General features: G+C 39.9%; 1 protein-coding gene across 2 annotated transcripts in view; it reads right to left on the reverse strand.

Annotated features, from left to right (window-relative positions):
* smg1 (SMG1 nonsense mediated mRNA decay associated PI3K related kinase) overlaps positions 1 to 12,152 on the reverse strand; it is a 170,869-nt gene that overhangs the window by 98,211 nt on the left and 60,506 nt on the right. For both annotated transcript variants that reach the window (XM_043712155.1, XM_043712156.1), the window contains 10 exons: positions 10,141 to 10,271; positions 9,338 to 9,499; positions 9,077 to 9,195; positions 8,909 to 8,996; positions 8,686 to 8,787; positions 6,991 to 7,131; positions 6,660 to 6,859; positions 3,614 to 3,810; positions 3,047 to 3,211; positions 2,018 to 2,172 (listed from right to left, as the gene is read on the reverse strand). In XM_043712155.1, coding sequence (XP_043568090.1) covers positions 2,018 to 2,172; positions 3,047 to 3,211; positions 3,614 to 3,810; positions 6,660 to 6,859; positions 6,991 to 7,131; positions 8,686 to 8,787; positions 8,909 to 8,996; positions 9,077 to 9,195; positions 9,338 to 9,499; positions 10,141 to 10,271 — 1,460 coding nt within the window. The remainder of the gene's footprint in view (positions 1 to 2,017; positions 2,173 to 3,046; positions 3,212 to 3,613; positions 3,811 to 6,659; positions 6,860 to 6,990; positions 7,132 to 8,685; positions 8,788 to 8,908; positions 8,997 to 9,076; positions 9,196 to 9,337; positions 9,500 to 10,140; positions 10,272 to 12,152) is intronic.

The following is a 12,152-nucleotide window of genomic DNA, read 5'->3' on the forward strand; positions in this document are numbered from 1 at the left end:
CTTGGAGTGCAGGTTCATAGCTCCTTGAAAGTGGAGTCGCAGGTAGATTGGATAGTGAAGAAGGGGTTTAGCATGCTTTCCTTTATTGGTCAGAGTGTTGAGTACAGGAGTTGGGAGGTCATGTTGTGGCTGTACAGGACATTGGTTAGGCCACTGTTGGAATATTGCGTGCAATTCTGGTCTTCTTCCTATCGGAAAGATGTTGTGAAACTTGAAAGGGTTCAGAAAAGATTTACAAGGATGTTGCCAGGGTTGGAGGATCTGAGCTACAGGGAGAGGCTGAACAGGTGGCACGCTGGCACAGTGGTTAGCACTACAGCCTCACAGCGCCAGAGACCCGGGTTCAATTCCCGCCTCAGGCGGCTGATTGCGTGGAGTTTGCACATTCGCCCCGTGGCTGCGTGGGTTTCCTCTGTGTGCTCCAGTTTCCTCCCACAGTCCAAAAATGTGCAGGTTAGGTGAATTGGCCATGCTAAATTGCCCATAGTGTTATGTGAAGGGGTAAATGGAGGGGAATGGGTCTGGGTGGGTTGCGCTTCGGCGGGTTGGTGTGGACTTGTTGGGCCGAAGGGCCTGTTTCCACACACCGTAATCTAATCTAGGTTGGGGCTGTTTTCCCTGGAGCATCGGAGGCTGAGGGTTTACAAAATCATGAGGGGCATAGATAGGATGAATAGAAAAAGTCTTTTCCCTGGGGTCAGGGAGTCCAGAACTAGAGGGCCTAGTTTTAGGGTGAGAGAGGAAAGATATAAAAGAGACCTAAGGGGCAACTTTTTCATGCAGAGGGTGGTACGTGAATGAATGAACTGCCAGAGGAAGTGGTGGAGGCTGGTACAATTGCAACATTTGAGACGCATTTGGATGGGTATATGAATAGGAAGGGTTTGGAGGGATCTAGGCCAGGTGCTGGCAGGTGGGACTAGATTGGGTTGGGATATCTGGTCGGCATGGACAGGTTGGACCGAAGGATCTGTTTCCATGCTGTACATCTCTATGACTCTATAACAGGCCAAGGAAAATAACAAAATTATACCCTCCCCTTCGGAAAGTCACAAAAATATAATGGGCCAATGGATAACCAACACCTTAAAGCAGCAATCAGAAGATACAGTGAGGTGACATCAGTTGATGCCCATCTCCCTCAAGGGCCAATTACAGATTGACCACGCACCCCCAAACCAATCAAAAATATACTTCATCTCTGCTGCGCCAATCAGAATCGCACATCACTGATTATGTTATGCGTTCTGGATTGGAAAGGGTGAACAACGCACTGACTTTCAGAGATCAAGGCATGCAAACACAATTTGAAAGAGACATTAGTAGAGATTGCTATGCAGTCAGAGGAATGGAATTCTACGATTTACAAATTTGGAGAAACAGAGACCAGCAAACAAGTGTCGATTGTGGGCCCAGCATCTAAGCAGGAAGCAAGAACCACGACAAGCCAGTAAAGTTGCAATTTGGGCTTAACTCAAAATTCAAAACAGAAGTCAATGAAATTATTGTCTTCCCATTTAGTCAATGTTACCCTTGATGTTTTCTGATCTGTCTCCATTATTCCTCTACGGTGAATGCTGTTACGTGTGCTGTTATCTAAATTATCACATGTGCTTCCTTATTTATTTCACAGAATATACAACCTTACCTGCCTCCCTAATTTCCTGGTGAAGTGAAGACAATTACGTTGTTCTGTACACATCAGAAATTCCTTTCCTTTCATACTCTTAATGTTAAGTTTTTCCCAGTTCAAACTGGAGTGATTAAGGTCTCCATGTATTACTACTGTTTAACTCTTCTTTAAAATTTGTCAAATTTGTTCATTTGTGCTCAATTCTTCACTTAAAATGAATTGTACACTGAGCTTTATTTCTAGGTATAGAATGTTTTGTTCAAAAGTTGATAAAGTATATAGGGTCAATCTTGCAGCATCTGGTTAGGATCACATTAATGAAGGAAGACTGACAAACTTAATAAATTTAAAATAAAAAAACTTTCTTAATAAAACAACTTATACCTTCCTTCGGCTTGCTGTGCCACAGAACTTATCCATGAAAGGCTCTTTGCAAGGACAGCAGAAGACCAGACAGCCATTCCTTGTATAGCTTCAGGACAATTCAGTTCACACAGTGCTTCAACAATCATCATAACTGTTACTTCCATTTCATTTCCCTGATAAAAACATTCAAAATGGTTATTATCTGCATTGGACAAAACATGCCATTAGAAGTGGAAATGAATAAGCTGTGACAATGAAAGGTACTGAAAGATCAGATTTGGTTTAACATTATTGCCAGAATCATTTCAGATGAAATAACTGAAACATTATAAAATGAATATGTTTCAAATGATATTACTTGTAGCACTCCAGGATTTACATTTGTTTGTTATGTGAACTACGCTCAATTGCGAATTTGCTTCAGTGATGCCAGATAAGTGGTGCTAGTAAAAATCTGTTATATCACCTAACAAAGTTATAAATTCAAACCAGTCATAACAAAACCCACTTAAAATGTAAACCTCAAGATTTCAAGGTAATTGTGTAAAGCTGATTGCCAACTATTAGTTACAACCTGCCTGGTGAATGGAAGTGTATTTTGATTGCCTCCTATTAAATCTGTGGACCATTGCAGTCGATTATTCAACTGTAGTGATCTTTCCTCTCAGGTTTTGCCTACTGCATACTTTGAAGTGAGACAATGATTTCAGATAGGTCTTGATCATTTTTAAGGCATTTGGTCAATGGATCACTCCTGTTTTATGTATATTCCAGCAGCTGCTGTTTAGATGTTTTCTTGGTCTGTCTTCTAAAGGTAATCACTGAGCAGCTAATATTCCAATAAACTCTTCATAAGAACTGTTTCTAGTTTTCCACTTAAGCCATTTGATTGAATCCATCCTGATTGTCGAAGATAGGGAAGTAAATTGTGCAGCAAGAATGCTCCACTTTGCCTTACCTCAAACTAGAGCCCAAAAGCATACCTTAATGCCAGGTTGTAGGCAGCTTCTTTCTATTTTAGCAAGGTCAGGGAGACATTTCACATACCTGAGATGCACTGCTGTTCTTCATCTCTGTCAGCAAATCAAACCCGTGCCTGACTGTCACAGCTGGCTGCCCAGCCAACAAGCCAACCCGCATTATAGCCACTCGGATCCGTGTTAACCAGTCATGACACGTCTGGCGATTTGTGTAGAAAAATGTCCTAATAACCTGCAACATAGGATCATAAATAAATGAAAGCAGAACGTAGTGTGCCAACGTTACAAGACAAAAATACACACAATGTGATTGAAAAAACTGAAGATGTTGGAAATCTGAAACAAAAAAATTGCTGGAGAAACTCCACAGGTCTTACAGCATCTGTGGGTGAAAGCAGAGTTAATGTTTCCAGTCTGGCGACACATCATCTGAACTCAAGGTGACCACGTCTTGTGAAAACTCTGCTTCCTCACCACAACGCTGCCAGACCTGCTTAGTTTCTCCAGCAATGTGCTTTTGTTTCGATCTCAGCAGCTTGTGTTTTTGTTACAACATGTACTGTGTTTTCCGAGTCTGAGCGATTTGAGCAATCCATACAAATAGACTTGAAATGTGATTAAAACTCATGTTAACCTTTGGTGGTGCCATAAGTGCATTAGCACATCCTTCATATGCATTGTACATCAACTTCTCAAGGTTTTCCAAAAACTGAAGTAGAAGAATAAGTCTCAGCTGGTTGCTAGTATGCCCATCATCATTGTCAGCCATGGTCCACTGGCTTATGTCATGGTCAGGATTCAAAGTATGTGCAGCCAAACTCCTAATAATACCTGGAATTTTGAGAGTCAAATTTGTTAAGTTAGGAATATACAACAATTGATCAGAATGCTACATTTGTAAAACATAAGTGAACTCAGCACTCTAAAACAAGAATTTACTGGAAGACAGAGATTGCCATTTCACAAATGTTGAGGTAATTATTCACCAGGATGGGAAAGTAAAGACGAAAGTACTGAAACCCCTGAGAAAGGGGATCCTCTAACCAAAAGAAAATACTGAATCTACTGAGAAAACTGTCTTAGCAGCCATACGCTGATGTTTTTTCCCTTTATTCTTTCATGGAACATGGACATCATTTGTTACTCATCCCTAATTGCCTAGGAATTGAGTGGCTTGGTGGCCATTCTGGCAGACAATTGAGAGTGAACCATATTGCTGTGCACCTGGAGATAATTTTGGACCAGTTCAGGTAAAGATGGCAGATTTCCTTCCTTCAAAAAAGACAAGAGAGAGTCACTGACAAGAAAGCAAAATTCTGCAGATGCTGGAAATCTGAAAAAAAGAGAAAATGCTGGAGGAGCTCAGGTCAGGTAACATGCGGCGAGAGGAACAGAGCTAACATTTCTCACTGAAACAGAAGATTCTTAAGAGTCTTGACAGAATAAATGGTGAAATAATGTTTCCCCTTGTGGAAGACTCTAGGACCACAAAGCATTGTCTCTAAATAAAGATGTGCCAATTTAATACTGAGGTGGGGGGCGGGGGGGGGGCGGGGGAGAGAAGATTTCCTCCTACACATTTGTGGAACTCTGTCACAGAGAGCTGTGAAGGCAGAGTTCTCATGCACATTTAAGCCAAGATATCGCTTCAGAACTGCTTCAGCTTCAATCTCTCCCTCAACCAAGACACCAGCACTGAAGGAAGTGTTTGACAGTTGCTGCTCAGTGTCTGGCAGGTAGAGGTCAGGACACCAGATAACAACAGCACCCATGTTTAATTGGCAGATTTGATAAAGTTACTTAGACCTGAGAGAGAGAGAAAAAGAGAGAGAGAGAGAGAGAGAGACACACACACACACACATACACACACACACACACACACAGTAGAGTGCACAAGTAATTCAGACAGCCAATGTCACATCAACAATTCCCAATGTGATCAAGTTCAGGTAAAGGGTCAGGAGTGGAACAGAGGCAGACAACCAGCTCTGTAGTTGTGAAGAGTCATATTGGACTCAAAATGTTATCTGTTAACACATGCTGCCGGACTGCTGAGTTTCTCCACCATTTTCTGTGTCTTTTATATTTCAGAATCAGACTGATTGCTGTCAAAAACCTACAATACTTTTACAATCACCATTTTTGAGACTAGTTTTATAAATCACCAAATTGATAAATTGCAGAGGCAATCATTTGGTTTTAGGTGAATTTAAATTTCACCAGCTATTGTGAATTATCTTGGAACTCTGGATTACTAATCCAGCAGTATTACCATTACACCACAGTCTTTTCCAATAGTCATTTCTAGGGAGACATCCAGGGAGCACAACCATGAGTGATGTCAGCCTACTGGGCAAAGGTGGGTGCCGAGGAGAAAGAGCTGAGTGCAGGAATAATGCGACAGCGGCAGCAGATTCAAAAACAAGACTGGCTGCTTTTTTGACAGATATTTGCATCAAATGGTTTTGAGGATGGGACGAGGTTGCCCCGGAGGGAACAGTCCCTGCAAAACACAAATGGGGGAGCAAGGGGAAGAGGTGTTTAGTGGTGGCATTCCAAAGTTGTCTGAAATAGTGGAGAATGATACTTTGACTGCGGATGCTGATGGGATGAAAAGTGAGGACAAGTGGTACTCGATCACATTGTTCAGAGTGATGGAAAGGGGCAAGGACAGAAGCACAGGTGATAGGTCAGATGCGGCTGAGGGCCCTGCCAAATCACAGCGAGCAGGAAACCACAGTTATGAAAGAAGGAAGCCATGTCACCAGCACTGTTCTGGAAGGCAGCATCATCTAAACAGACATGATGCAGGCAAAGGAAAACTGGGAGAATGGGATGGAATCCTTGCAGGACATGGGATGTGAGGAGTTGGGAGTGAAGGTTGCTATAGGAATCAGCGGCTTTGTCGCGGATAGAACAGAACATTACAACGCAGTACAGGCCCTTCGGCCCTCAATGTTGCGCTGACCTGCGAAACCAATCAGAAGCCCATCTAACCTACACTATTACATTCTCATCCACTTTTATCCAATGACCATTTAAATCCCCTTAAACTTGGCGAGTCTACTACTGCTGCAGGCAGTGCATTCCACTCCCCTAATACTCCGAGCGAAGAAACTACCTCTGACACCTGTCCTATATCTATCACCCCTCAATTTAAAGCTATGTCCCCTTATGCTAGCCATCACCATCTGAGGAAAAAAGGTTCCCAATGTCCACCCTATCTCGCCCTCTGATTATCTTATATGTCTCAATTAAGTCACACCTCAACCTTCTTCTCTCTAACGAAAACAGCCTCAAGTCCCTCAGCCTTTCCTCATAAGGCAGGGAAGTTTCTTCGGATGGCAATGAACAGTTTATTTCCTGAAATGGAGATGGTGAGGTCAAGGAAATCAAGTGTCAGAGATTATTTTGGTCACCTGCTTGGAAAGATTTAGCCGAAGTTGCGAAAAAAAAGTTTTTTTTGAAAAGGGAATGGATTGTTAGTTTAAAAAGGAAGGTGACTGTAGTTGAAAAAGAATGTTTACAATATCATTACCCAGGTGAACTAGGAAAGGATATTGGGAGTTTAAGGAAGGAAGGAAGAGATAAGTTTCATGGAAAACAGCTCAAGTGACTGAATTCCCTATAAGACTTGAAATGCAAACATAATAGCATATGACTATAGTGATCTAATTACCTTCAATTGTTTGGAATGTATCTTGTGCTCTGCCCAATGGGGTTCGTAGTTTTGAAAGCACAGTAAATTGCGCTGCTTCCCACACAGCCCATTGCCATAACACAGCTTCCGTCTTTAATAGGTTTCGTGGAATAGATGACTGATCGTACTTGTCCAATCTCTGGCAGCTGTGAAACAGTCTCTCCAGCCAATGATCTTTGCTGCAAGTAAAGGAAAGCTTACACGAGTTACATGAGGCAATCAGGAACATTTGTGATTCTGAAGTGCCAATTACTTGATTATGGAGTATGAAAAACTTGCAAAGGGATTTAAAAATAACATTCAAACCTACCCAATTCTGTGACAGCTTCCATACAAAATGAAACTAATTAGATCAGAGAAGTCCTGAGGATGAAATGTGTTACTTGGAGCTTTAGTCATATGACTACTTATAGCCAGTGAGATCCCTTGTACTTCTGTGTGATTGTTGTTACTGTGAAGAAAAAATATATTCAATTTTATAATCAGTGTCGTATTGTTTATACATTTTATTAAAAGTTATAATTTTTGTACAAAGACTAAAGTCTGACTTTACTGGAAAAATCAACTACATTGTGGTAAAAGGTGTGGAATTTCTCTGGGGCCATTGTTGTTCACAATTTACATCCATGATTTGAATTTTTAAAATTGGAGATGCCACCAAAGTTTTTTTCTCCCTCCGCCACAGGCAGAATGAGGATAGTCAACACTGAGGAAGGGTAACAAATCACAAAACAATGTTAATAAACTTTCAAAATGGGCCAAAAATTGGCAAATGAGCTCACGATGGTTCAATGAGAGGCAGTACGTTTTTGTGGGAAGAGAAAGGAGGTCACTTATTACTTGGATCAAAGCCCCAGTTGAGTAGAGGAACAAAAATTTTGGATACAAATACATCAACCAATAGAACGTTGATCAGCAAAGTAATAATAGAAATAAAGGCCATGGCTTGTTTTTCTAAAGGTACAGAACTGAAAAGTAGAAGAGTTATATTAAACCCTGCTTTAAACCCTTATTAGACCAAGGATACGGCACAGTGTTCCAATCATATTATAGAAAGGGTTTTGATACTTTAGTTGTGATGACGACTTACAGGCATAATATTAGGAATTTCTGAGGATACAAATGAGGAAAGCATTCATTCAGATTGTTCCTGTTTTCCAAAATAGGCAGCTGCCATGGTGTTCTGAAAGAACTTGTTAAAATTGTGGAAGTTGTTGTTAGTTCTGAAAAGTCATATCTGACTTGAAAAGATAACTTTCTCTCACCAGATGCTGCCAAACCCACTATGTTGTCCAGAACCCCCTGTTTTTATTTCAGATTTCTTGCATCCAGTGTATCTTGCTTTTGGTTCCCCTCAGAATCTTGTCGGTTTCAATAAGATCACCCCCCCATTCTAAGCTCCAATGAAAAAAAGGCCTATCCAATTTAGCCATTCTTAATAAATCACCCCCTTCACCCAGGAATCAGCCTTGTGAATCTTGAAAGTAACACAATGGCAAAAGCCCTTTCTTAAAAACTATACACCGTACTCCAGGTGCAGCCTCAACGACACCCTGTTCAGTTGTACCAAAACATTCTGTTTTTAAACTCTAAACTCTAGCAATAAAGGCCAAAACCTTAGTTGGCTTAATTACTTACTGCATCTGAATGCTAATCTTGTGTTTCAAGCACATGAACACCTAGATCCCTCTGCACTGTGCTTGTGTGGAGCCCCTCAATTTAAATAATAGTCTACCTTATGATTCTTTCTGCAAAAATTGCAGGATCTCACACTTACTTATAATAAACTCTGTCAAGTACTCCCTCACTCATTCAACCTATCCATATCCCCTTGTAGATTCCTAATGTCCTCCCACTTATTTCTGCATCAGTAGTAAATTAGGAAAATACACTCTGCCCCTCTTCCAAATCATTAACAATCTAATTAACTTTAGATCAATAAACAAAGTCTCTTCAATTCAATATTGGAAGGGATGGTTAAAAAATCTTTTAAAGTTAATCATACCTTAAAGCAACATCCAGAGGAATAGTCTTCAGCAGCTTCCCAAAAGCCTGCCTAACACGAACTCCACAATGAACCAACTGTACACGACACACATCAACACATCTGTGTAGCAAAACGCAACAGCTTGTGAATTTTAGGCATGGCTCCGAAAAACTGAGTACTGAAAGAATTCTCACAAATCAAAGAGTTACGAATGGCAAGATTTTTTAAATTCAAGTTCTACCTTTGCAAGAGATCATTTGGCAAGGAAGTAGAAACAATTTGTAGGCTGCTGCACGCTTGCAGACAGATCGAAGCATCTTCATGAACAGCTGTTTAAGAAAGGGAATAATATGTAAACATTGCTTTTTAAAAAAATTAAGATTAAGTCATTCACCGACAGAAATCTTACCATTTGATAGCAGCCCTTTGCAGAATTTGTGAAAAGATGGGATAGCAAACAAGGGAGCGTAAGTTTCTGATTTCTTCATTAAAATGGTAACCTCCAATGCCCAGGTTAGTAATAACCTCCTGAAGAGATTCAAAATATGTTTTAAAAGAAAGTAAAACAAACATATAATTCTTATATGTTAAAAAATTTGCAATGAAAAATGTCAAACCAAAATGTTTCAGTGGAAAAGAATAAATAGCTAAGAAAAAAAATCTGGTTTACCTTGCGTCGTGGTTTAAGATATCCTTACTGAGCAACATTCCCAAAAGATTCAGTATGATGGAGAAGTGTTTCTTTGTTGCCATGGTGACAGTACTGATAACAGCGCCATCAAACAGAGAAGGTGATGAGGAACTAAGACTGCTGGATATGAAATGATCATGCCTGCAAATAAAAAGTGAACAATTTCTACATAAAGGCAAAAAAACCATTGGACCTTTTTTCCCCGGAAAGGAAAAAAGTTTTAGAAAATTGCTAAAATTTCAAATAAAAATGGAGACTTCAACCAAATTCTAACTGTTACAGCTTCCTACGAATTTACTTAAAATAAACAACATACAAGTAGATGCATATCAAAGCTCTAGTGCAAAGCTGAACTTTCTGAAGCACGAACTACCTGCCCCATTAAATATACGGATTCTTTTATCCTCTGGGCCAAAATTCTTGCGGCATGGCCATAATTTGCCAACTCTCACTCCTACTAGTGTGACAATCTAAACCTTCAAAACGTCTTTCACAAATTAAAATCATGTACCAAGTTATAATACGCAATTTCAGATACGAAGGAGGTTAAATAAGTTACGTCTCAATAGGCTGAAACTAACTCAGTGTCTATAAATCAAATGAAGAATTACAATTTCCCCCACAAATTAATTACTATTGCACTACAGAGTAACATAAATTAATCTTTAAATGGAAGATACTTTCATAAGTTAAAATGTCATTTAACTTTATTGAATGAAAGAAACAGAAATTATACAGGGCAATTAAAAGAAATTACACCAATGTGACAAGTGTAGACATACCTTGTACAATGGGAATATAAAGTGTACAAGACTCCATACTGGATGGCAGGATAATGAGCCGCAAGATTGGCATGTACAATTGTAAGGTTATCACTGAGAAGGGCAAACACAGTGGGAGAAAGAGCCCACATCTGTATGGGAAAGGCACAAGACATTCTTGAAAACGATTAACATGCAAAAGTACAACTACCCCATAATAAACTGCAAAAAAGTTATTTGTGATTAGGAAAATGTATTTCTGGAACTTGTTCATGTTTCATATTTCAAACATAGGCTTTAAAATATTGAACCTTTAAAACTTTATGCATAGTTTAGGGATAGTAGACACTGACATATCTTACGCATAGACAACTAAGATGTAAAACACTTCTTAAACCTTGCTGCTCACAATGTTAATTAGAATTCACATTTGCATTTTGCGTGTTATAAAATCATACCTTATACTTGTTCTGAGTGGTATGAGATTGGCTGGAAGTCTGCTTTAATTATGTGCATTTTAATGAAGGATCTGTATGGGACTTGGCAGCAATGGGAACAAGGTTTTTTAAAAAAAGAGCAAAAATATCCCAAACTAGAAAAACTAGAATGGGAGGCCACTTCATCAAAAGCAAAGTATAGTGTCACAGAATCATCTCTTGCAAATGGGTACAGGTTCAAATTAAGACCATAAGTACAGCTCAACAAATTTAAGTTGACAATTCATATTCTAAAGTTTCCAAACTAAACTTCTTTTGCTTGATAAAATTATGGGGCTCTGGCTGCTTGTCTGAAAAAAATAAAGGTTTTTCGAGCTTCTACTTGAGTAGCAGTAAGGGTAAAATCTAACTAGGGCTTCAAATTCTATTTAGCTTAGACACCTGGAAGCTCAGGCACATTTACACATCTGTGATTTACACATCCTGCACTGTGGGAGATCCTGGATGTTCCTGCTGGTCTGAACAGTCACATGTCAGGAGGTGCCTTCAGTCAGAACACATGTGCAGTGGGTTTTGGAGCTTGAGTGGCACCTGGGAGGTTACTATAGTGCAATCATATGGCTGAGGGGTTTGTAGATGTGGTCACCTCCATACTTAATCAGGTGCAAACAGAGGGAGAATGGGTGACCAGCAGACTAAACAAGGGGAGCAGGCGGCAAACAGCACAGGAATCCCAAGTTCACCACACTCGCAAACTGTTTCCTGGCCTTGGAAAACAGTAGTTCCTCTGTGGAAAATCAATGGAATGGCCAAGTGGGCAGAGCAGTAGCAAATGGAAAAGTAAGAGGCAATATAGTGGGAGGGATCGAGACTAAGAGAAAAGTTGAGAATTATTTTCATCCAGAGGATGGTGGGTGTCTGGAACCGACTGCTTTAAAGGGCGTTTGAGTCAGAATGTCTCAATACTTAAGCAGTATTTACATATTCACTTGCATATCCATAGCTCCAAGATTTGCCACAGAGAAACGAACTGCAACCATACTAACCTAGGTTTGAACGAAGATTTTTGTTGTGGAGTTAATCCTCACTCTGCACAGGGTGTAAGGCTTTTACTCTGATTAAAGGAATAGTGTGAATTTGAATGATTTTCTGATGACACATGGAATTGTCCCAACCTTTCTTTTAGTGTATTATATAGTTCATATTTTCTTGTTTAATATTGTGTTCTAAAAGTCACTGGCAGTCCCTTGTGAATGTGTTCAGTAACCAAACTCAACGGTTTTAAAAAAGGCAAAGTTAAAATCGAACAAACTAGGTTTCACTCTGGGAACTGGCTTGTCTGGTCAACTGGGATCATATCTCCAGAAATGACAACATTTCTATTCTGGCCTAGGAGAGTCTAGCAAGGCATTGCTCATGGAAGCAAAAATGTGGAAAAATAAGGCAGCTGTTACTTCAATGCTCTCCGTATGTCCCCCAAATGGATGGCAATGGTGTATATGATCTAAAGCATATCTCCAGCTCAGTCCTTTCACTGAGAGTGTGTGAACAAAATTTGAGAAAAGATTCAGCAAGATATAGTCTAATTTCATGAGA

The sequence above is a fragment of the Chiloscyllium plagiosum genome, chromosome 21 (genome assembly GCF_004010195.1).
Source record: "Chiloscyllium plagiosum isolate BGI_BamShark_2017 chromosome 21, ASM401019v2, whole genome shotgun sequence".
Classification (NCBI taxonomy): domain Eukaryota; kingdom Metazoa; phylum Chordata; class Chondrichthyes; order Orectolobiformes; family Hemiscylliidae; genus Chiloscyllium; species Chiloscyllium plagiosum.